Here is a 27841-nt window from a genome sequence, read left to right on the forward strand (position 1 = left end):
AGAGAATGTGTCGGATTCCTCCTTCATTGCGACGCTTACCGCCAGCTCACAGAGACTCAATTTAGTTTTTCTTATAAGAAATAAAAATGGATTACAGTACTATTAAAATATAAAATAAAGTGAAATCGGTTGGAGAAAAATCGCGTGCTAAAGTTGTGGTAGAACAAAAAAAAACACTATAAGAGGAGTTTTCATTTATTTTTTACAATTACTTTGTTATATATTCCCAGATCATTAACGTAGAAAGTTGATTCAATAAATTTTTTATTTTAAATGTGATAATCTAATATGGGCTAGTTGTATTTCTGTTGAATACACATGTTAAAATAGTTATAATTGAATTTTATGTAAGTCAGATTACGTGAAAAGTGTGTCTTTGAATAAATAAATAAATGAGATAAGAAAACGTTGTACAGTATTTTTTTAACTACTATTTACGAGATTCACCGGTTGAATGCACAAACCACAATAGAAGTAATATTTATTTTTTTTTACCGTATATTCTTATTATTTTACTATGTATACAATTTTCCTGTAACATAACCCCGCAGACTATACCGGTGTACAAATAGGCTTATTACACAATTTTATGACCGCGAAACAATTTTCTCAAGGTCAACTTTATAAACTGAAAGAGATAAGCAATACAAAGAAGAAAGGTCAGATTTTCCTAACGATAAGTCCAACTAAATCGCTTTATCAATGGAATTAAATCTTTTCAAGATTGTAACATCGAGTTAAGCTCTGCTTTATATTAAATATTTATGCCGTTAATTTTTTTAGTAAATTAATAGTTCCATTTTGTAGCAATTTTATGATCAGTTTTCATAATGATAACGACCGTCCAGTATGTAAAAGTTTCGTGTACAGTAGAACTACAAAAAAAAAGAAATTGAAAAAGTGATTTTCGTTCTTTTTCGTTGCAGAAAAATTATTTGTTATTGTTTACTCAAAGGAGCATATAAATCGTGCTATAGGCAAAAAATAGATAAGAATGTCTGCTCAGATTATGAATCCTACTGGAATGACATCTATTCTTCAATCACTAGATATCTGCGAAAACCGACTGTTAAAACCACAACCAAAGAAACTGGATACCCAACACGACACACGAGACTACATCATCTGATAAAATTATGAAATCACTTTCATACAGATTTGTAAGTAGATTATTGCGGCTTGCTCAGAAATACCGGATGATTTGATCTAAAATTCGTTCAGGATGTTTCAAACGCTCTCGATGTAAGTTATTATTTGTGGTTAAATGATTACGAAGATAATTAGAATTCTACGGAAGATGAAAACTCCAACATTGTTAATAGTAATTAAAGTACCTACTATAATTTCTGTTTTTATTAAATATTTCCAATTTAGACTGATTTACTGGCCTTATACAAATAACAAATACTGTTATATGTTCAATGTACCGTGGTAAATTTGTTGATGAAATGAAAAAATTAACAAATATTCTTTTTTAAATTTTTTCGATTTTCCTAACGTTGGTGCGCGTGGTATATGAGTTTTATATACGGTGTTCCAGTTTCGAAGAAGTAAACAATATGTTTCATAACCGCACATATTTTTTTTACTTAAATCCTTTGACGTTAATAATAATAAATAAGATGGATGACAACTGTTTCGCTTTAATTAAATATGTATGGAAAATCTATTATTTTAATTTTTGTAAGTATGTATGCCTTAAAAAAATGTTTTTGCTTTAAATTCTTTTTGTTATTATTAACATATTTATTACAACTGAGAGGGCATTTTAGATCATTAATTTGATCACAAGTTTCGTGTGACGACGTGCCACCAGTTTAACATTTAAAAAAAGGAATAAGTAAAAAATTTTTATTTTTTCATTAAATTATAATCAATCGGAATATCTCATTATCATATTACTTATAAAATAAGATTATTTTATTACAGATTAATTCCAAGGATTTTCATCAAGTGGAAAGGAAAAAATAATTAAAATTCAATTGAGCGTTTATCTTTATTAATTGCTTACGTTTGTAATTTTAATAGCTATTTTCTCTTAAATGATGCTTTACAAATTACTATGGCAAAAAAAAGACTAGTATTATTAATACTGAATGTTGACGAGGCAGGTGTTTAAATTGTTAAATGGTACAGCCAACAGCCAGTCAGCCGGTAGAGCGTCAAAGATCTGTCTTTAGTTATTGGGTGGGGGATAGGTGCGCGCGCTGCAAGTCTCTCTCTTAACGTCGACCGGCGGCACATTCGGCGCGCGGACCGCATGCGCGCCCCTATATTATTCCATGTCGCGCGCACTCGGGTCCGATCTTCTCGTCACATGGTGCGTCTTCAATCGTCATGCCGCTTCCTGGTCAGTACCGAATTTATATATTTTTAATTAACAGATTTTTTATAAGTATTATTTAAAGATAAATTAATAATTTCTACAATAAAAATTAATATAATTTTAACAAATTATTTTTATCCTGAAATTATGTTGTAGTATTTGCAAACATGCAACTGAAATATAAATGTTATTTATTAGTAAAAATATTTTATTAGCAAAATTCATTCATATTTAAGTAAAAGATATCTTCACGGTCTCATAAAATAAAATATGTCATTTTTCGAAAAATATAATGTGTACGTACATGATTGAAACCGTAAATTTATTTTTAAAATTTTTTATTAAAATAAATAACTAAAAATTAACTTTCAAAAAGATTATTTTATTATTAAACTTTCTTAAAAAATAAATGCGTGTAAATAAACTTTTTTTTTAGATTTCAAGTTTTATTTTTATTTCTCTTCATATCTCCATTCAAATCAATGTAAGATTAACATCAATTAAAACCAAGCTAAAAAAAACAAAAAAAATCTTAATTTTATGAAAATCTTAGATTATGTAATTACTTTTTGAAATTAATTTTTGTAATGATCCACATAAATTTTGATTTTAATTTATTACTAGGAATATTTTTGTAACTTTTATGTTTGTGTATACTCGTATAAATATTATCGGTTAAGAGAAAGTTATAGAATATCTTTTTAATAACACCAATAGGGATTAAAATTGTTAAACTATAATAAGTCAGTATATAACCCTAAATTAAAATAATATATTGCAAAATATTACCTTCAAAATCATCAATTTAAAATAAATAATTTAATAATAATACCAGCAAATGTATGTAAAAATATTTTTCATATATTTTTGAAGTAATATCGATTATACATTTTCCTTAAATTAGTTTCGAATATTTCAGCACTTCGTTAAACTTTAAAACCATTTAAAAATATTTTACACATTACCTTTGTTAAGTTAAGTAAAAGTAAATAATTTTATAATATATTAAATCATTAATTTATATGTAATGGAATATTAATAAAATAAATTAATACCTGAATATATATACTAAGCTGTATAAAATTCCTACGTAATATGCCTTGTTACCAACAATTTAATTGTTAATCTATATAAACATAACTGAGTTGAATACCAGTTAATCCAGAAACTTCTTTTGCATTCAACCAACAGATTTGATTTTATAGACAAACATTATATTATGTATTTTTTTGGTCACATTCAATTTTATATGTTTATATTTATAAAATATATATATACATATAAAAATGTACATTGTCGTTTAACTAAAAGAAACAAAATTTTAAAAGGTGACTTAGTGATAAAACACTCCATTAATATACGAAATTATTAATACCAAGAATCGTTATTTGAAAACAAACTTGATGCGGTTTTTTTTTTAACTTTCGTCCAGGTAAATATCAGTATAGTGTTTTTAAGTCACACCATCATCATCCAAGATACGATTTCATACATCAATGCGTGACTGTTTTGTGTATTCATATCATATTACCTCTTTATACCTATCAAAACCATTAAAAAACCGGTCGTTGTTATAAAAGATCGGTCGGGATATGCGAAAAAATATGAATTTAACAAAATACAATACTGTTATTAAATTACTCTTTCTATAAATTTTTATCATTACTTACTTATATATATATATATATATATATAAGCATATTACTTTACGTATATATATCACGACGTTGATTATCCGAAGGTCAATCAACTGAGTCATTTATATTACGAGTATTATTTGTTTACTTCTCTATTTTTAAGATTTTAAACATTATTTTCTTAGTAGTAATTTATTCATGCATTACATATAACTATAACAAGACTAATAATACTTCATTAGTTAAATAGTCGTATTTATCCATTCATCATTTTGATTTTTGTATTCTGTTCCATAAATAATTTAAAAATATGTCATACGGTAAATAATCTCATGCGAGACTATTATAACAATATTAAAAATAACAACAATTTTCAAGAATAACGAGTCCTACATCAGCCTGACCAGAGAAAGTGAGCAATCAAATGGTTTTTTGTTTTCATCCCTTTTTCTAAGTCCACTGGAATACGGGTGATATTTGGTTCTCCAAGTGACACCTTCATTCTGTACATTATCGGGCTTGACCAGAATAAATATAGTTAACGTTAGAAAAACCATTTCTAAATGTTACCATCTTGTACGTCAGGAAGTTTAAATTTCATAAATATTACTGCATAACAAAATAATATTTTTTCATAATCAAAATATCTGTGTTTATTTTTTTAATTATATAATAATAATAATTATATATATATATATATATATATATATATATATATATATTTATTTAAAAAAATACAAATTCTTATCTGTAAAACAATGACATATAACCCTATTTAATTATTTTGATTAACTATTATATTAATAATAGACTAATTATTTAATTAAAACTTAATATATAAATGCGAAAGTTTGTGGATCTATCAGTTTGTTTGTAACAGCAACACGCGAGAACCAACCGACCGATTGCTTTCAAACTTACAGGATACATTCGTGTTATCCCAGGGATGGTTTTAAGTCGTAAATTGAGGCCTTATCCTCTCTTTAGAGCTAAAATATTAAAAATTATTCATTAAAGAAAAAAAGATTAGTCCTTTTATTTTATTATATTTCTATCAGCATGGCAACAGAAATATAACGAAGTAAAATAACTAATTTTTTTTTTTTAATGAATAATTGTTAAATATTTAATATTCTCACAAGGATAGCGAGGATAACGAATGCGTCGGGAGTCCAGGGGGCTTCGCCCTCTTACCGGCTTGTTTAACATAAATTGAAGTAACAAAAAGTAAATAAGCATTTTTATTTTATTTTTGTTGTGATGGTTTTTCATCAAGTAATGGAATCATCCGTCGATTATTATAAATTCAAGTGAATAAACTTAACTTTTTTTTTACCAATTTTTAAATATTGAATACTAAGTTTTAATGACTTAACCAATTTGTGTTGTAACTGAATTTTTTAAAAGTCATTTTCTTCAAAAGTGTATTTTTTATACTTCATACACAAGTACTTTGTTTGTAATTTATTTATGAGATAATAATATATTAGGATTGGTATAGTAGAAATATTATTTTCTGATTAAAAGAAAATTCTTAAATCATTCGGGGCATACTTCAAAATTATATTCATACAGGAAGTTTTTAATACGGATAAAATTCTTACGGATTTGGAATGTATTCTTGAATATTTACGAAAATACACGGAAGAGAATATCTCAATACATGATATGAATTAACGGTTATACAACACAACGTAAACACAAATCACGATCTAAAAAGCTTGGAATTTTGAAACGCCTCAGGCTACATGGACATAAATCATTGTAATTATTTTGCAGATTTTCTGGAAAAATGTTATAATTATCTATTAAAAAAAATAATTTATTACTTTTCTGCTTACTATTATGAATTATGTGACCTTTTAATCATGTTTTTTTCTTTTACAATTATTATGTTACCTTTAGTGTTCAGGTACTAGTTACATAAATATGTGACAAGTATGTTATATAATGCAACTATTTTCATGTGACATTTTAATAGCTGTATATAATTATTGTTAACAGTATGTAGGAGTAGATAAATGAAATATATAATAACAATATTACAAATGAAAATAAAAATTTTATATTTGCAATTGTATTAATGAATATAGCTTATAATTTGCCTATTAAAAATTTATAAATTTTATAAAGGCAGTAGTAATATTTTTATATTAAATTATTATTTTTTTTTTAAATTTAGCAATTTTTTAATTATATGAAATACATAAATCATTCATGTTTGGAATAAATAGATACAAATTTACTTACATACGAGTAATACATAGCATTTTACTTGACTACAAACGAATATGAAATAAATTTGTAGATTAATTTATAGTTTTTAAATTTCAACGTAACTAATTTATTTTTACCGAGACATATTTAAAAATGTTTTCTATTAAAATTTTCTCATAATTTTTTTTTTATACTTTTAGAAAACACAATTTATTAAATTTTTCATTTATTTAATGTAAGTCAATTGTAATTACCAATAAGTTATTTTTTTTTAAATTTTAATTTAAAATAAAGAAACAAAACCCAACAAATAATACTGTAAAAATAGTCTACACACTTATTTTAATAAATGTTACTTTTGTAACAAAAAAGAAAACATTAAATAAATTTTTTAGTATACATAACAGTTACAAATTGTAAACAAATACTGTAACCAATTCTAATCAGTCTTTATGTAAATACTAACCGCACTTAAAATTCAAGTATGCACGTGTCTAAATTTAACGGTAGCTAAATGTAACTTTTCCTTTATTAAGAAAGCAAAATATTTACCAATTTAATTACGTTGGTAGTACTAAATGATTGTATTTATCTATTTTTATTTTGTACTTTTTTTTTAAAAGAATTTATTGCATTACAACATTTTGTTGTAACTGTAAATTATAAATAAATAATAGTTATTCTTAAATATTTATTGTCTGGAGTAAAAATGTAGTTAGCTTTATAAGTTTATATTCTTGTGTAACATAACTACGAATATGTGGAAGTAATATGTGATGAAATAATTATTGCTTTGTAGATTATATATTTTTATTTAATTATTGAATCGTAAACAAGTAGGCCTATATTTATATTAACATTTATTAACACTTTAAAAATATATTTTCATACTTAGATTTACTGGATATTTATTTTTTTTCTTTGCTGTATAAAAAATTATATTTTGACTGATATAATGAATTAAGCAATAGGCCGATAGGATTTTAACATTTTTATAACAGAAACAAAACGTGTGTGTGCACACGCATATATATATATATATATATATATATATATATATATAAACAAGATATTTATTAGACTTCGTAATGGAATCTTAAATATTTCAGAAAGTTTATTAATAGTTATATTTTAGATGTAATTAAATTATGATTGTATAATTTAAAATTTTTATCTATTTATTAATTAAACCAATTTCAGTTTTATCGGACTGGGAAATTAAAAAAAAATTATTTTTACCTTTATTAATTTATTTCCTTTTCTCTGCACGCTATTAAAATACAATTAATATGTTGGTGTGTGTGTGTGTATGCGCGCGCGCATGTGTGTGTCCTATGTTTTCATTCAGCAAAACAGAATTTTTTTAACTGATAATTTTTTCATCTAGTATTATAATTCTGATGTGGTTGATAGGAAAAATTGTTGGGATATAACATGAAATTTGGATTTACAATTATTTAAACTGAAAAGATTGAGAAGTACAAAAATACTGGAAAAAATCGACGTATCGTTTTAAAACACGGGAATAAAATTATCTCTATAAATAATTTTTTCTAGCTTTCACATTTTATTTCTAACTGTTGGAAAAGATATTTCCGTCTCTTACGGACTTTTACTTCCTTGTACAAAGTAAGGGAACTATTATGATCGCGAAAAATTTCCGTTTTCAGATTTCAACAGAAATATCCATTTAGACCATCCCAGAATCCATTTTGAGTAGTATCAGCGCGACGTTTGTACGTACGTATGTATCTTGCATAACTCAAAAACGATTAGCCGTAGGATGTTGAAATTTTGGATTTAGGATTGTTGTAACGTCTAGTTATGGACCTCCCTTTTTCATTGCAATCGACTGAACCAAAAGTGTCCAAAAAAGCCCAAAATCCAAAACAATTTGGATTTTGAACATTTTTAATTGCACTAATAAGCTCTCATTAAGAGATTTTAACGATATACCATGTGGTACTTATTTTCATTGGCTCCAGAGTGATACCCAAATAAAATTTTAAGTAAAGAAATATTTGGAGCTTAGAGGAAGGCACATCGGTTCGAATCAGACTTCATCTCCTTATTTTTAACTTTTTTTTTTAATTTAAATATAATGATTTATTAATAATTATTAACCTTTGATTGTAAAAAAAATTTACGATAAATAATACTTCAATAACAATAAAAATAAAAAATATGAGTAGTTATTGATGTAATAAAATTTTATGTACTTTTCATTTAAAAAAATGTATATATGTAATTTAATAAGCGAACGAGGAAGTCATGTGGCCCCCATTATATTTTTAAAAGTCTATTTACCGCATATAATATTTTTTTCTTGAAATCATTTATTGTATAAATTTATTATGAAAATTCAAAATAAAACAAATGTCAATAAATAAACCTTTTTCTTTCTGTCAATAACATCTGACGGATTGAATCATACGTTTAGTTGATTCTACGTCTCACACTTCTTATTTCTATTTATATTTTTAGTTCTCTCTAACAATTCTAACATTTCCTGTAAAATGGTTGATATCAAAATAATTAATAAACGAACTATAAAGGTTTAATAAATAAATAAAGAATGCACCAGTATATTTTTGTTTTAACAGAGCTTAAACACTTTTTTTCTATTTTACACACGAATAGTACTAATTTAAAATGTTTAATTACTGCATAGATTATCTTGTTTTGTGAAGTTTATAGAAGGTCAGCTGAATCTAGAGAAAATAGTCTAAAAAATAATGCATCCTGTTTAATTTCATTCGCATCAGTGTACAATTTTTTGTTTACATTGTACAAATCTCGATCAATAAGTATTTTATTTACTATCAACCTCAAAGTTTATTAACCTATAAAAAACTATTATATTTTGTACTTAATTGTATAAAAAGCAAGTTTATATCTACCGTGTCAGTGGAAAATACGTTAACTTGTTTGTCTGCTATATCGAAGGGCTTGGATTCGAATACTATCTAGTATCTAGAAAAATTTGTAGTAGTAAATTACGATTGTATTAGTTTATGCAATTTAAAAAAATGCAAACAATAATCTGTTATCTGTCATTCTTCTGAAATTTTTTAAGTGTGAATACTTTTATTTAATGTATCACACATGCGGATGCACACACACACACACACTCAGAGAGAGAGAGAGAGAGAGAGAGAGAGAGTGAGAGTGAGACTACACTTAAAAGTTTTGACAAATATCATCATATTATAAAATCAAAATTTTGTTGATATGAAAAATATGATATTAATAATCATAAATTGTAATAATTATATTAAAAGAAATAGTAATATTAATTTTAACTATTTTATTGGGTAAAACTTTTTCGTAAAATCAATACATTTTTATATGTATTTTATTCAAATGTTAATAATAAAGAATATGTAGTAAATTTTGTAAATAAAAAAAAATCTTCAGTTTCTCCTACTGAAACATGACAATTTCTGTTATTTCTTTTATACATTAAAAAAAAATCATAAGGATACTGGGAAGAACACATTTCTTCCAGAAAAACTTTGATTGGTGGTCACCAAATTATATACGGTATTACCATTAAGCCATATAATTTCAGGGTAAGCAAGGTAGTTCCTTTAGAAACCTTGTACCTATTTTCAAATGCCTTAATTTCAAGGGGAAAAACATTTATTTCAATATATATTAAAGCTAGTCAATGCAAAGCTGTTAGTCAGTAATGTACAATTTACATTCCAATAATAATTTTCCTATCTCTTGAGGCATTTTAAACTAGATGGAGGCATTTATTAGATAGAGCGAATTGGCAGTTTCCCTAACTTTCTTGAACGGAACTATCCTTCTTGCATTGCGATTCTTCCGAGATTGGATAATTCATTATTTTTATAATCCTAATCTTACGGAATACAATATAATTTTAAGTTCCTTATTTAAGGTAATCACAAAAAACAAAAACATCATTATATTCCGTTATTAATTATTTTAAACAAAAAAGCAATAATGTTGAGCTTTTATCTTCGTTTATTTATTAATAACTGGATATGCTATCCATTAGGCAACATTGTAATTATAGTAATAATGTACTTAAACGTTAATTTAATGTAATCAGAGATGAAGGCTAACGCAGAATATTGTATTACAGGCATATTAATGTAGCACAAAACATATCTCGCAAGGTCACTTTTTGTGATTCTTAGTTTAAAAGAATATGCTTCCAGCAAAATTTTATATATTGAATCTAAGGTTTTTAAACTTTTGTTAATGAACTAATGAATAACATGAAATATATTTGGAAGATAAACTAGATTAAATAAAAGAATGGTTCTTTATGCAACATAGCATTGAAGATTTTCTAGATGTAATACGGTAGTTTATAATATAATAATGTTCTGGTCATATAATTTTAGGCTAAATTAAATTAGCTTGTAATCAAATCAAACAACAAATTAAAATTCTTTGTAAGAATAACATTATAGTTTTTTAAATGCTTTGTTATTTTTTCTTGTAATTCTCTAATAATAAACCAGAAAAGAAGCTTTGATAAATCTTACTAGAAATAGAAATAATTTTGCTAAATCATATTTCATTAATCCGAATTAGTTATTTTATTAAAAGAATTTAATGCATAACAAAAAATCTTGTGGAAAAAAAATTAGAACAAAAAATTAAAAAAAAAAAATTAATTAAACATATATGTTAAAACTAAAATTTTACCATTGAACAGAAACGATTGATAAGAAAGAAAATGATTGATAAGAAAAAATATACGGCTACAATTTGTCTACCTTTCTGTTATTTGACGATCCAAATATCTGTCCGTGAATTGCACTAAAAATGTTTGTTAGATATACTCCTTTAAAATTATAAAAATATTTCTATAGTATTGTTAAACATATAGTATAGAAATTATTAAAAATTATTAAATTTCTTATATAAGAGAAATTTATTACCTTTGAATCAATTTAATTCTCATAGTTATCTTTAATGTTATGGAATGATGTAAAACCATTTTTAAAAACCGCTTGTGATTCGGAACTGCAGATGGATAGTTATATTTGTATACGCACACACATTCTCTCACTCATTTATGTTTGAATAAAATAACATCTGTTTTAGTTTTAATTATCTTAACAATCCTGATACTAAGATATAAAAAAAATGTTTTTTTTATTAATAAATGTACATTAAACAGGTCAAATATATTAATAAAAATCAAATAAAAAAGGCAAAAAAAGATAAAACGTAAATAATTATAAGTTATTAAAGTACAGAGATTACATAAAAGTAAATCAATCTATCGATACCGAATTATATCAGTAAAGCATTGTGAAAATCAAAAAAAGTGTTTCTACTTTCGAGTTACAGTTTTCCATTTATTGAGAATTTTTCAGGTAATGGCTATTTTAATTAGGGATGATATTTTAAAAATTAAAAATCATTTTAAATGCAAATTTCCATGCATATATACCCTATGACTTTTTAAAAATATTTTTCATCAAGGCTCGATTTCGAAGTTCTATTTTTATTAAATTAATTGCTTTTCTTCCAACTAGAAAAGTTGTTATTTTATTATTAAAACTACTGAAATTATAGGTCTATAAGTTATACGATATAATAATTTAGATCTGCATACAGAAAATGTGATCTATTTTTAAAATAACGAAACACGAACTTCAGCAATAAATTCGATAAATTGGAAATTTGAATAAACGATGTTCGGATACTGTGGTTTACTGTTTCATTTTTTGGAATTATTTACCTTACGAAACTCATTACAAACAAGAGATGAAGCTTAACCGTATAGGTTACAAAGATTTCAACAATATGACAATATGAAATATTTTGAACTTAATCAAAAGTGACAAGTCAATTCTTTTAATATTATATTTTGATAGTCATTAGTAAAATTTTTTTAATTTTAATAAAATTATTTTTTCAGTTTTTTAAAATTATTTTTTTAATTTTAAGCTTCAGAAATTTTTATTGTACTAAAGTTTGTAATCTTATTTTTCAATAAACTTCCATTTAATACGCACTGACTTCATGGATAAAATATTTGTTCAATACAGTCAATAAATAAAACTTTTACACTTTTCATCAAAATTTAGTTATAATATCTCTTAGCGAGCCAATACACTGTTTAAGCTTATTAGTAAAAATTCGCTAATAATTTTCAAAACAGAGTTAAAAATATTTTTGAAACAGTTTAATTTTGATTACTATTTCTAATCTTATTTTCTATAATTATTATTCCTAATCTTTTAATTCTAAATTCCGAAAATTCCAGCAAGTTTTAAGTCTAATTAAAATTGGATTGGTTAGTCCAGAAGAAAAAAATTATTTTATTCTAAAAGCTCTGGAATCCTTTTAATATTCATTAAAATCTTTGATTTGATGATTTTTATTTTTAGATAATAACAATTACTTTAAATATAATTTCGCAAAAATGAAAAAAAGAAGGCTATTAATATTCTTTTCCAATGATTAGCCTATAAATTATAGCTATATACGAGTATAATGATACTACTTGAAATACATATTGTAGCTTAAATAACTGCACTTAATTTTTCTTAAAAAAAAGTGTTTTATTTTTTTAAATTTTATCATAAATATTTATTACTTTTAACTAAAATATATTTGCAAAATTAATAAAAATAAATACAGTTAATAAATCAAATTACAAGGGCGTGTCAGTTATGTAAGAAAATTACGCGAGGCTTTGAACGATGAGTTAAAAGTCTCAAGGTTTGTCTGTTCGTAGTTAAGACTACTAAATCTACATTCCTTGTGGCGACTCCCTGTCTACAACGACGACCTTATTTTTACTTTTATCTTTTACACCATTCATATGTTTTCTTGTTAAATTTCTTACCTATTCATGTTAAAATAATACATAATATGATTAAAAAAAAATCTTTAATGGAAAAGAAATTATTTTTAATAACGTAGAAATATAAATTAAAAAAAAACTCCTTTTTTTAATTACAACTTCTGTTGTTTATAATAATCTGAAATAACCCTGAAATTTGATTAAAATTGTTTCTATTTTTTAAAACCGAAAGACTTAAAAATATATTTAACAAAATTTTGCAATTTTTTTTTGCTGGATCATTGAACCTTGTATGTGTGAGAATATGGAAATATGGAATTCGAAACCGACACCCACCGGATAAATGGCCGAGACTTTTGTACCACTGCGCCACGGAGATCACGGCTATTTTTCACAAAATTTTTATTTCAGAAAGAGTACAGAAGAAACCGCTTGAAATAAATAATTATTTAATTAGTAGCGATCTAAATTATTATTAATACTATAGTAAATTTACAAACTATTTTACCGAGTGAATGTACAGAATTAAAATAAATTTACATACTGGACTGCAATCAGTTCATATAGACGAACAATAACAGTATCGATCTCGTACACGTATAAACTAGATGTAACTGTGAACAGTTTTCTAATTGCACTCTTTTCTGACATAAGATCAAGATTACCAGCAGTTTTAAAATAAATACTTTTCTTTAGAACATTTCTTGATCCCGATAATAATTGAAATAATAAAATAATGTATTATCGTTGTTGTTGAACACATTTCAATTCAATAAAAAAGATATTATTACTGATAGCTGAAATAATTTTGTTTTAATAACTGTAGAAAATTGTTATATTAAAAACTGAACATCAGAAAATTAAAAAAAAAAAGATTTACTTGAAGATCTAATCCTAAGTATACTTTTATATCTAAAATAATATTTTTTTTACATAGTCCTTAACGAAATAAAGGAACAATGAAATAGTAAAATAGTATTTTTTTTTTCACTGATAATTAATTCACCACACGTTTGTACGTGGGAATGTAAAGATGAAAATTTATAGTATATGAATAATGTCATTCCTGACTGGATTTCGACCTTGGACCTCCAGATGAAAAGCCGAGACGCTACCACTCCGCCACGGAGATCCGTAATTTTACTGTGAATAAAAATGAAGAACGAGGCACATTCTATACAACGTGAATTTTACAAAATTTTTTTGTAAATTGGAGGAATTGCAACTTCCATCAATATCATACGAGTAGTACGGAGTAAACTTTAATGTGGTATAATATTTTATTTTGTTATCTGATGGTTCCTATGATATAACTCTCCTCTTAAGGGGTATTATAATAGATTTAAAATCATTTAAGAATTTTTTGTAAAGAATTTCAGTCACTAATATATATTTATAATAAACGTAATTATATACTGCGGTATTATTTTTAGAATATAAGGCATATGTTTTACAGAAATTCATCAATACATTATTCAGAAAATCAACATAAGTAGGCAGGCCTACATGTAAAGTCAATCGGGTTGGTTTAGTGGTTAACTCGTCGTCGCAAATCAGCTGATTTCGAGTCGAGAGTTCTAAGGTTCAAATCATAGTAAAGGCAGTTACTTTTATTCGGATTTGAGTACTAGATCGTGGATACCGGTGTTCTTTGGTGGTTCAATTAACCACACATCTCAGGAATTATCGACCTGAGACTGTACTTCATTTACATTCATTCATATTATTCTCATCCATTCTCTGAAGTAATACCTTACGGTGCGTCCGGAAGCTAAACAGAAAAAAGAAGCCTACAAGTAAAGATGTATTTCCCATATATTTATCACCTCACCGCATGCATAACATTAGATTTATACCCATCGATTACGAAGATATTTTTGACTTTAATTGAACATAGTATTGAACGAACACTGTACAAATATAATTAACATTATAATAAAAATATTAATTTACCTGTAGAACTTCGAAAGACTGATTATCTCATAATATAATCTTTTATAGCTTACAAAATGTGTATGATTAAAACTAAAAATCTCAACGAGACTAAGGAAGTGATTTATCTTTCGAACAGAGACAGGTAGAAATGAGATTATATTTTTTACTCTTCTAATCCCCTGAAAAAAAACAATACGCTGTAGTCATTAATTTATCATGTCAAGTATTTTAGATTTTTAAAAACTATATAAGCTAGTCTAGTTTTCTATATATATATATAGAAAGAGACAGAGAGAGAGTGAGTGAGAGAGAGCTAGGCCAAATTGGTTCACGATAAGCAGGTGTATTGTTTAAACACGTTTAAGGTCATAAATTATACACCATATTACCATTTTATCTTATTGTTATATCATCACCTAAATTCGTATAACTTCTAGTAACAATAAGGAATTCATGAAGACTATGTTGTAAAACTACCGGTAATTACTTAAGATTATTGTTCGTATTGAAAGTGAAAAAATAATTTTAATGAAAAATTTATCAAATTACTTTGATAACTTTTGAATTTTCTGTCATTATACTTTTTTCCCATTTGATCAACTGTCAAAATATATAATATAAAAATTGAAGCAGTTGTAAGCATTTTATAAGATGATCGTTTCAATACTCTAACATTGGATCATCAAAATGTTGTAACCATCAAAACAATACAATCTGTATTTCTTCTCAAAAATGCGTAAAATATGTGGATGTACTTAAAAGATAAATAAAATTTTAACAATTTACTACGCATTGGAATATGACATTTTAAATTATTAATTCCTTTTTAAATGTTTTAAACATTACACCTTAATTATTTATTAATAAAAAATAAACCAAATTAATACATTAAGAAATAATATATCAAAAAAATTAAGTAACTTATTCGAATTTTTTCAATATACCTTACACATGTATTTAAAAATAGAACAAATTATAATACGAGGTCAGTAATGGGATGATAACATACAAAACAAATCATTTTAACAATATGTGATTTATGGTAAAATGATTTAAGTATAACTCATCCTGAACTCATGGTAATAATTTTTATTCACAATTTAAGACCAGAATAATATCGGTTAACCACTTTTCAACTGATACAGATAGAGAAGTCAAAACAGTCTGATAAAAGGTGACAACAAAGTTATACTTTTCTGGTTTTGGTTATTTATTCTTTTTTCTGTCTTCAGTCATTTGACTGGTTTGATGCAGCTCCCCAAGATTCCCTATCTAGTGCTAATTGTTTCATGTCGGTATACCTCCTACATACAACATCCCTTAAAATTTGTTTTAGATATTCCAAACGTTGCCTATCTGAACAATTTTTCCCTTCTACCTGTGTCCCTCCCAATTCAAAGCGACTATTCCATGATGCCTTAAGATGTGACCTATAAGTCTGTCTCTTCTTTTAACTATATTTTCCAAATGCTTCTTTCTTTCTTCATCAATTTGCTGCAAGACCTCTTCAATTTTCACTCTATCCACCCATCTGATTTTTAACATATTAGTAGATTTTAATTTTTGTACCACTAAATTCTCCTTATCTTTCCTGAATGCTCCGTCTATTTTATGAATGATCATTTCTCACTCCACTTCTGAACACATTTCTTTAATCCACTCTTCCTTCGCTAATCCTGTTTATAGCATTTCGTATTCAACAGTTCCTTTTACCTTCTACATCATTAGGATTCTTATACTTTTTACTTTCATCCATCAGCTGTAATTTATCCTCTGATATCCAAGGTTTCCTACCAGTTCTCTCTGTTCCACTTAAGTTCGCTTCTGCTGATTTAAAAATTTCCTTTGTAAGATTCTCCCATTCCTCTTCTATATTTTCCACCTTATCGTTTTTACTCAGACCTCTTGTAATGACCTCCTCAAAATCCTCTTTACTTCCTCTTCCCCAAGCTTCTCTAAATTCCACCGATTCATCTGACACCTTTTCTTCAGGTTTTCAAAACCCAATCAACATTTCACTATTACTAAATTATGGTCGCTATCAATGTCTGCTCCAGGATATGCTTTGCAGTCGTGTAGTTGATTTCTAAATCTTTGTTTAACCATGATATAATCTATCTAAAACCTTGCAGTATCACTAGGCTTTTTCCATGTGTATATTCTTCTATTATGATTTTTAAACTAGTTGTTGGCAATTATTACTTCGTATATTACTTCGTTTAATTTGTCGTTGGTAAATTATACTTCGTGCAAAACTCAATAAGTGGGTCCCTCTTTCATTCCTTTTGCCTAGCCTGATTCACCCACAATATTTCCTTCCTTGCCTTTTCCGATGCTTATCTCCAACTATTAACAAATTTTCAGCTACTCTGTATTACTGAGCACTAAAGCCCACTCAGCATCTGCAAGATCTCATGATGCATAGAGGGAGAAAAATTAATTTATTTTTATGTAGTGAAAAATAAATTATTCATAAAAACAGTTACCTAAGATTTCTTTTAAGATAATTAATGATGAAAGTTTTTTGAAAAATTATCATTATATGTTTAAGTAAACCAAAAATGTTTTAAAAATTGGTATTTTTTTTCTGCTCCCTCATCTCTAAATTGATTTTTCAACCTTTACTGTGTTAAATGGAATAAACTATAAACACATTCCACTAAAAAATGTACAACCAATAAAAAGTTAACTAAGATTTCATTTATGGTGGTGAGGAGTGAATTATGATGAAGTTTTATTGTAATATTATTACTAAAAGTATAATATTTAAACTTTAAATTTTAATAAAAGTGTAAATAAACAAAAAAACTTTTGAAAAGTTCAAAAAATCTATATTTTTAAGCTTTGATTGGCTCTTCATCGCTAATCTTGCTCTCAAAGTATTTCTTTGGGTCGCTTGTACTACTACTAAGCCTAGGAAGATATTAAAAGATCGATTAAACATTTGCAATAAATAAAAAGATAGCGTTATCGATTTTTAGGGAAGGGAGAATTTTGGAGAAAAATTAAAAGACAAATAGTTAGCTTAATATAACGTGAGTTATTTTGGAAAAATTTTGACAAAATTGACCAAAAAACCCTTCTCCATCCTCTGGAGATATTGACCCTTAACCTTTACTAATAGATCGCCTCATTTACACGAGCCTCTGTACAAAATTTCATAATAATCGGTTAATCCAGCCAAAAGTTTTTAAACTTCAAACACGCCAACGCATGTACTAACGTACGTACGTACAAACATTACCCTCATTTTTTTTTTTGGGAGGGGTCATGAAATGTTGACAGATGCAAAAAAAAAAATCATATCCCATTTTTTGACTGATTACCTTACTTTTCTTCTTGCAGCAGCTTTAGAGCTATGATGCCAGGAAAGTAATAAACACGTCTATCATTTCATGAGTACACTAATTTTCATCTACGTTTGGCAGCTTAAGCTACATTATCTTTCGATATTATCCCTAACAAGTATTTAAAATTAAACTAGTACTCAAAATAAGAGAATTTGATTTATATTTTATTGTAGGTTACTTTTATTAATGCTGAACATATGTAAAAGTAATAAAAAAATTCTATTATTATTTATGTAAATTAACAAATACAATTGATGATTTGGAATAAATAATCAGCATAATGGTATGATTTTGACAAGGATCTATCTACCAACAGTCACTTAACGTTAATCATATAAAATTAATTTATTAATATTAAATAAAAAATAATAATTAATTGTAAATTAATCATAATAAAAATTAATAATGCCTTTTTTCATATATTTTAATAAAACTTGGAAGAAATAAAATTTGTATTTTTTTACAACTATCTAATCGATGATACAATCATTTAAAGATTAAATGGAAAAAGATAAAATTTTGTTCGTTCAATAGATGTTAGATAGTAAAGTGAGATAAATAACATTTAAAATTACTTTAAACGAATCGTAGATTCCCTGCCACTTGTTTATCAGAATACGTTACGTGCTAATATTACAGAATAGAAATTAACAATTACACATTCAATCATGTTAGAATTTTATAATTTTTTTTTCACATTTACAGATGATTTAGAAATTATTCTTATAAATATTAATGAATAAATACTATTACTAATAAAAACAATAATGAAAGAAGAAAATTTTATTAATTTTCCTCATGTAATATTTTGGTTCCAGTTGTATAAAATGCATTAATAAAAGTAAAATTATAATAACAAAGAATCTCTGCACATAAACAAGTTATTTTGTGTTTTTTTTTATTATTTTTTTAATAATAATAATAATAAAACATGTTTTTCATAAAACGTGTTGAATAGTTATTACGGTTTCTTTAAGGTAAAATATTCTAACTGAAAAAGAATCTCCTCAAACAGTGAACAAGTATAGAATATTTATTGGAATAAAAATAGTAATTCTATGGATATTTACAAGTTTCTCGTTTGTTTAATATAAATAATGCATGTATGTAGTAGTAAAGTATTATTATAATGATTTAAGTGTACTTATAATGAAATGTTAAGGCTGGATTATTTTGTATTTATATGAACTGAAATAAATACTACTATTTTATTTAATTATAATAATATACGAAGTTATTGGTTCTGTTTGTGTGAGTGATTGATTAAAAATTAATCATTACAATGATTATAAACAAAAAAATTTTAATTATAGACAAAACAAATAAATGGCATGCATGCTAGTCATGCTATATCTATCTCAATGAGTTTGACGTCAATGATGTAGCCCTTCGTTTCAACGCTAAAAAAAAAGTTAAGAGTCAAATTTTACTTTTAAGTTACTTTCCTGTTATGGCATATAATTTCAATTCATTATTGAAATATTTTTTCAAAAAATTTAAGGAAAACGAAAGATGTTAAATATTTTTATAATTTTTTTTTCTGAACGACAGTTTTTTTTTATAAATATGCCCTAATAATGTTTAATACAATTTTTTCACATTGTATTTCTCCAATCTGGTAGTTTTTTTTAAATTATTAAATGTTTTTTAGTTGTCAGCTATTCTAGTAGTATTTTAGTTAGAAAAAGATATTATTAAATTAAAAAAAAAAAATGTATGTTTGTTACACCTGCGTATAGAAAAAGCACTTGCATAAGTAGTCCAAGTAAAATTCAATACTTAATTTAACACTAGAAATAGATCACAGATAGAAAAGAAAAATAGAAAAATGCAAACATTGTCACCAATACCAATACATGAAAACAATAATATAAATAAAACAAATCTTCTTCGGTAGTAGCTATAATTTGTAGATTATCAAAGTAACGTTAACTACACAATGACAAACTCATCCTGTGTTCCCACTCCTAGATTCTTTCTCGTGGTCATTCCTCTGGTTACATCTCCCAGGTCCAGCACATGGAAAGTTTCAGCCGCCTAATGTCATCGCTTTTGTCCAACAGATTTACTGCCAGATAATTTACATGTTTGCCTAACCTCTGTTTGTACCGCGAGCTAAATGTTTGGATCTATCCGTAAACAGAGGGTAATTCTAGCTAGTCATGATAACTGAGTTTCTGCCCAGCAACCGTTTAGTTCCCTATACTTGATCTTAAGCCGTTTCCTTTTTTCTACAACGTGGCCTTTCCACGTCAGGCGACGATCCACGTGTAGGACAAGGTACCCCATCCGTATAAGAAATGTAGATGCCATTTAGGAGGACCCATGGAAAATCACCCCTTTTCATCGTAAATGTCACAAGACTCGATTTATTCTGATTCATCCTCATTTTCCATTTCGTCAGCTACGCGCCGATCTCGTCTATCTTTAATTGTATTTTAGCAGTGGCTTGTTTTGGATGTTCATCATCAGCTAGGATTGCCGTCGTGTCATCTGCAAACGATGCGACAGTGATGTAATCCGGAACAGGAAGGTCTAATCTGAAAACCGAATACAGAACAGGCCCCAGAGACCACAGCCTCCAGAGAAACAGCTTTTCAAACAACTTGTATAGTACCGGTAAAAGACTTATAGGTCTGTAGAAAGTAACATCTTGAGGGAGTTTACCTGACTCGGGACCGTTACTATACGGGAGAACTTTCACTCAGATGAGAAACACGTTATTCTGAGAATCCCATTGAAAAGGTCTGTTATGTACCGGGTGGTTAATATCTTATATGTAACATTACTAACATCTGATGAGTAATGAAATCAAAGCCTGGAGCCTTTTTTCAATGTCTTCCTTTCATTGATTACTCCTAGTATCTTCGATGTTCCTTCCCTGTACCTTCCCTTCATTCAGATCTCTCTTCCAGTGTCGAGAGCCAGGCCCCTCCTTGCATTACTGAAGTTAATATCATTCTTGCATTATTGAAGTTAATTCTTGCATTAATGAAGTTAATAATTAATAGTTGCAATATCAGTCCTGTTATTGTGAAGGACCGAGGACCTTTACTTCTTTATCACCGTTGTGCTGATGGTGAGTATGACAAGTGAATGATTCATGTCGAGTCATGGTTCCCTAACCGAAGTGTAGAACGATGAGACTTCCGAGTCGCATAAAAATCAAGTAAGTCCGGTACCGTTGTTAGGTCTCTCCAGTACCTTTGTTGGATCTAATGCAATCTCCAGGCTGCAACTCGGACATTATATTGAGAAGCAGTTCGACAACATCGTTTTTTAATGTTCTTCCACAGTAGTTGTAAGTCTTGTGTGTATACATTTTTAAACATTCACATTTCTAAAATTCACATATTAGTTAAAAATTGATCATTGTGTTTATTTGTAAACCTTTTATATTAAAGTTAATATTCTGTTTATTGGTGATTCATTAAATCGTTCTAATCTGATTCAAAGAATATATCTTGCTAAAAAAAAAAAATGTGTGTTCTCAAAAAATAATAATAACTCTACAATAAATAGTTTCCGTTTATTTTTACTGATTTGAGTTTGAATTTCGGTACCGGGTTTTAATTTATGCCACTGTCTCAGGTATGACTAATCTGTACATGAGTCTTCAGTCTTCTTCTCTAAGTAGCTATAATCTCAAAATACGATTAAAATTGTGTTATTATCACACGAAATTGTACGATAACTAGTAATTTATTTATTAATGCTGACGAATACAGATCTAGTTAGAAATACCGAACTTTTTTTTTGATTCGAGTTGAATTTTCTACCGTATAAAAAATGCTAATTAAAGTTAATATATAAAAAACCGCTCAACAATTGAATTCGAAGCGTTCAAGCGCTTTCAGAATTAAATTCCATCTTCAGGAACTCTCATATTCGTCCTAATTGTAATAGTAATTAAAACTTCACATGTAAATTATAAAAAATCGTGACATAATTTTGTAACATATGACGACCGACAGTTATGTTTTAAGCAAATACCACGAATTTTTTTATAATTACTTGTGAAGTTTTTACTACTATTACAAATAGGATGAATATGAATAAGCGTAAAAAAATATTTTACTTATACGTTGCATTAAACTTTAAAATTATTTAATAAGAACAAAAAATTGCATAACAAGGAACATATATCATTCCTAAAAATGACAAACGTAATCAAGAATAACAATCACGTCATGTTAGATTAAATATGTAAAGTAGGAATCGGATAGTTTTCCGTTGTCTTTTTCAATGAACCAATTTCAATATATTACATTGTTGTGTAATAAATTATACAACATACCAACACTATTAATATAAAAGATACTTTGGGATATCGAAAACTCTGTGTACTAAACGGATAAGTAATTATAATTAATCTAAAGAAATTAATTCTGTGTAGTATCTACTCGTATTACACCTCAGATATTTTACGTTAGTTATATTAATGAGAAAGACGGGATAATAAAATATAACGGCAATGAGTTAATCGTACCCTTTCTTTCGAAAAACAATGCGAACAAAATTGCCTCTATTTGGTAGAGAAATTTTACTGTTATAAAACAAACTCAGCGTTTATACAAAAAAAAAACTTATTTTCTATATAATACTTAATATTCTTTTTTTTATTATTATTTTTCAGTTGAAATCTAAAAGAAATTTCATTAAAATCATTTTTAAAATTGTGTAAGTACTATGAGAAACCTGAAACAGCAAGCACCGAATAGAATATCAAATTTAATATTAGATAAAAAATAATCTCTGCATCATAAAGAATAATCTCATCGACATTGTATGAGGTTCTCCTACGTATTCGTACTCAGATGTCACCTCTCTCCTGATAGACGATCTCAGTTCATCGATGTACGTGAACAAGGCAATTTTGTTTATAAGTGAATAAAAAAAAAAAAAAAATATATATATATATATATATTAAATGTTTAAAAAGATTTTTATTTTACTTTAGAGTTGTTTATTTTTCATTGAATTATTTTTATGAATAAAGTTCACTTTTATTAAAAAAAAATCTGTTGCAGTAGACAATATTAATCCTTTAGTTACTTTGTATTCATGCTTGTCGTCGTTTATAAAGATGAAAATACTGATTAGAGATTAACCGGTCAGATACATCATGTATTCAATCGGGTTTTGATAATGATAAAAATGGAGATATCTGTTATCCATTATTCATGTGGTTGAACAAGCTTTTAGTTATATAAATTAAGAAACTGGTTATTAAATCTTTTTTTCAGTTCTTCTATTGTAACCACGTTTCCCCTAAGAACTCAATAACAGAAACATAAAAACATGTCTATGGAATTATATAGAGTTAAAAGAAATATACATATATGTACATACCGGGTGGTCCATTTAAATTGAGACGCATCTTTTATCTCAAAAATGACACATTTTATAAAAAAAAGTTTTCTATTAGATTTTTCCATTTCAAATACGTGCACAACCTATGTTGTTGTCCTTGATAAGGTTAAATAAAGGCCATTTCAAGGTCAACTTAATTTTTTTTAAATAGGAACTTATATTTTTTATTGCAGAATAGAATTCTTGGCAAAAAAGAATAAAATTTCATTTCAGACTTACTTTTTCTAAAATTTATAGTTTATTAGTCATTCATCTTCAAAAATGCTGTAACTTATTAATTAGTGTTTTTAGTTTCATTAGGTCCGGCCCTCCGTGGCGCGAGTGGTAGCGTCTCGGCCTTTCATTCGGAGGTACCAGGTTTGAATCCCGGTCAGGCATGGCATTTTCATACGCTACTTGTCATTCATCTCATTCTCTGAAGTAATACCTAACAGTGATCCCGGTGATGTTAAATCCAGCTGATGTTAAATTTTAAATAAAGAAAATTAAATTTTAAATAAAAAACAATCTATGCTAACAATAACGAAGAAAAAGAAAAAGAAGTTCAGCATGTAAAGACCAGGAAACTTTTTAAAATAGTTTAAAAGTGTAGTTCAAGTTGGAAATGACATTTGTTTAAGTGAACGTTATTATTAGTGTCTTTCTTCAATTAATTTTTTTATTACTTTGTTACTCGCCAACTATTAATATTTATTAAATTATTTAGTTTTTATAAGCTTTTATTTAACTTGCTTTAGTTATAATTAAATCTTGCAACTGCTATACCTTTTGATCTATCGTATGAAAATCAATGAAATTTGGTACACGTATGTAACTTCGATGTGTAAAAATAAATATTTTTAATTTTTAGTCTTAAACAAACAAACTTGAACTAACAATAATATTTGGATATAAATATTATTAAAAATATTTTTTTTGAATGTAAAAAGTTTATTGATCATATTTATCATTAAGACTAAAGGGTAAAAATTTTTAAAAATACAAAAAAAACAAAAAAAATTACAAAAATATATTTGATTACATATAAAAAATTATTTTTTAAAAAAGCTTTTATTTATCTAATATTAATATTAACATTAATAAAAAAAGGAAACAAATTAGAAAAACCCTCTAAAAATTAAAAAATAAGAATTAAATCAAACTGAGAATTTTAAACAAAAAAAAAAAAAAATATATTAACAAATATAAAAATGCACTGAAAAGTGAAAAATAAATTATATAAATATCTAATAATTCGAGAAAGTTCCCCATGCCGGGAAGCATATGTTAGAATCAGCAGGTCGTATAGCCGAAAAATGAGCAGTTTGGTCGCAAGTGGATATGGGCTGGCACTGTTCAATACTGGGTATAATGAGGCCCTGACGGCCTTTGCTCTTTAGGTCACATATTTAACATGTTCTCCTAAGGTAAGCCGTTTATCCAGGACCTCCCAGGTACTTGACTGTTTTCTCAATGGGTATACTCCAAATCGTGCTTCTGTGTACAGAATTGTAAAACAGTTTAGTGATGCGGGAAGTGTGGGGGCCAAAGATAAGTACAGTCAAAATACTGTGACAGCAGAAAACAGTGAAATAGGGGTGGCTGCGGCGGTCATTGTAGATCCTCATGTTATTTCTAGAAGAATTTCGCGTGACTCCGGGATATCAATATTCTCAGAACAAAATGTTCTGAGAATATTAAAACGCCTGAAATTCGATCCGTACCATTTATCATTACATCAGGAATTGCATGTCAACAACTTTAAATTAAGAGTAGCATTTTGTCGATGGGCGCTGGAAAACGTACAGGCGGATCAAGATTTTCTTCTTAATGTTCTGTTTTCCGAGGAATCAGGTTTTATTTATCATGGAGCAGTAAACAGACCTGATATGCATTATTGAGCTAATATGCAAAATTCACAGTGGCTAAGGGAAGTAGAACATCAACGTCCATGGACTGTCAATGTTTGGTGCGGAATCAGAATCATAGGCTGTACATTAATCGGACCGCATTTTTTTGGAAATTTGAACGAAGAGAAATACGCAGATTTTCTAGAAAATGAGTTGCCTTAACTGCTTGATGAACTACCCTTGGAGAAGAGAAGAACGATGTGGTTTCATCATGATGGCTGTCCTGCACATTATTCGATTATCACTAGAGTACTTTTGGGCCGCGAATACAACGATCTTTGGATTGGTCGAGCTGATCCAGTTCACTGGCCTGCTCTTTCCCCCGACATTACTCCATTAGACTCCTTTTTATGGGGTTATCTAAAAGAAAAGGTTTACCTAGAAGTACCAACTACCCCCCAAAACATGAAAGAGCGTATAACAAACGTCTGTAGAGATATCAAGAAAGAAACTGTATTAAATGTTTATGGATCGTTCTTAAAACGTATCGAAAAATGCCTAGAAGTAGGAGGACACCTCTATGAATCTGGTTGCTGTAATTTATATAGAGTAAGTTTTTGTAATTATTTTGAACAGCATCAAAAACAATTTTTAAGTATCAGTAATTCATTAAATATTTTCATACGGTCGACTTAACTGACCCAAGCGTGCAACACATGTGGGTTATGTACATACCGGTATGCACTATTCGATTGAAAAATTCATTAAAATAAAAATGGATTTTATTTAGGTTAATCCTTTAATTGATTGTTTATATAAATATATATATATATATATATATATATATATATATATATATATATATATATATATATAAAATTGAATTTTCTTTTATATAAATTTAAAATCAGCTGGATATAACTCGTCAGCTAGGTCAGACCTAATGAAACAAAAAACACCAATTTTTGAAGAAAAACACCTACAACATTTTTGAAGTTGAATAAAAAAACTATGAATTTTAGAAAAAAGTTAATAATAATTTAAATTAAAAGTTACTATATAACTTCATAATTTAAATTGTAATTTCTTTGACTTAACATTTATAAGAAAAATTAACGTAAGTAGATCTGTGATTCAATTTTGATAATCATTAAAGAATATTACGTAAAATGATAACTCCTTGTAAGTTTCATAAATTTCTTTACTATCCATGGAATCTAATACATTATAATCAAACATCGATAGTGTAATATCTAGTTGGATTTCTGTTGTGTAAATTTTATTTTATTTTTTTAATTAATTAATTTTTTTAAACACTCCCACAGCGACCGGTACAGCCTTAAAACATTATCTCGATCACTCCAGAGTGTCGTGGCAGCAGATTGCCTCCAAATCACCATGATTTGCCCCCCCCCCACACGAGACTACCATCCGCTGGATCAACGAAACCACCCGTCTTCCGCTTCTGGATAGCCTAGATGGCCCTTCCCAAGGGAGCTGCCCTTCCCGGCTGTAACTTACTAGGTTCCAGGCACGCATTTCGCATGTTTTTCTCCTCAACGCACCCTCTCATACCATCAGGGTCTTCCGTGCCATCATCGGAAGCACCCCGACTCCCCCACTCATGCGTGCGGGCGAGCCAAGGTGTCCTAGGCAAGAAGGGTGACTGCCTGGCTCTGGACGTCACCACGTTTCGTCCCGACTTCCCTTATTTTTTAAGTATAGTATACATTTTATTATATTAATATATGTTCAAATATTAATTTTCTATTTAAAGAAGTCATGTTAATGCACTTCTCTCACAAAAGTATTTCTGTTCTTCCTCCGTGTTTTCAGTATTGGTTTAGGATAACTGGGTAAATGTTTCAAATTAAAACTAATTGACATTTACATTGAAAAATTTCTTCCAATTTTTTTTTTTATCAAAAAAAATTTTTTAATCTTTTTTACGTTTTATAATGTCGTATTTCCTACGTTTTATTATGTCATTTAATTCCAGTCTCAAAATTAATTTAGAAAATTGTAATTTCTGTTTCGTTGCCAGTTCTACATTTCCGCTTTCATTAAATTCGAATTTGAAGCTTGGTTATGAAATGAAAATATGACGAAATGTTACCTTCAACTGAAATGTTAGGTAATTATGTAAAAATGTGTGATATTTAATAATGAAAGCGGGAATTATTAATTTTGTTTATAATCAAGAAATGAATGTTCGGAAAAACATGACCTATTTATGCTGTTGATGTATGATGATTCATACGATGTAACCATAATATTAACAGTAGATAAAAATAATAAATAACTACAATATTTGTGTTTATTTACTTTTGCAAATAACTCTGCTTCTGTACAACTTAATTAAATTACTTTCT

At 27.3% G+C, this 27841-nt stretch overlaps 1 protein-coding gene across 1 annotated transcript in view; it reads left to right on the forward strand.

Annotated features, from left to right (window-relative positions):
* Nucleotides 1-2254: 2254 nt before the first annotated feature.
* LOC142325297 (uncharacterized) overlaps nt 2255-27841 on the forward strand; it is a 405734-nt gene continuing 380147 nt past the window's right edge. Inside the window, exon 1 of the mRNA XM_075366859.1 lies at nt 2255-2350. Within this exon, the coding sequence (XP_075222974.1) occupies nt 2338-2350 (13 nt within the window). The 5' untranslated portion in view covers nt 2255-2337. The remainder of the gene's footprint in view (nt 2351-27841) is intronic.

Source organism: Lycorma delicatula, chromosome 5 (genome assembly GCF_047948215.1).
Source record: "Lycorma delicatula isolate Av1 chromosome 5, ASM4794821v1, whole genome shotgun sequence".
Taxonomy (NCBI): Eukaryota; Metazoa; Arthropoda; class Insecta; order Hemiptera; family Fulgoridae; genus Lycorma; species Lycorma delicatula.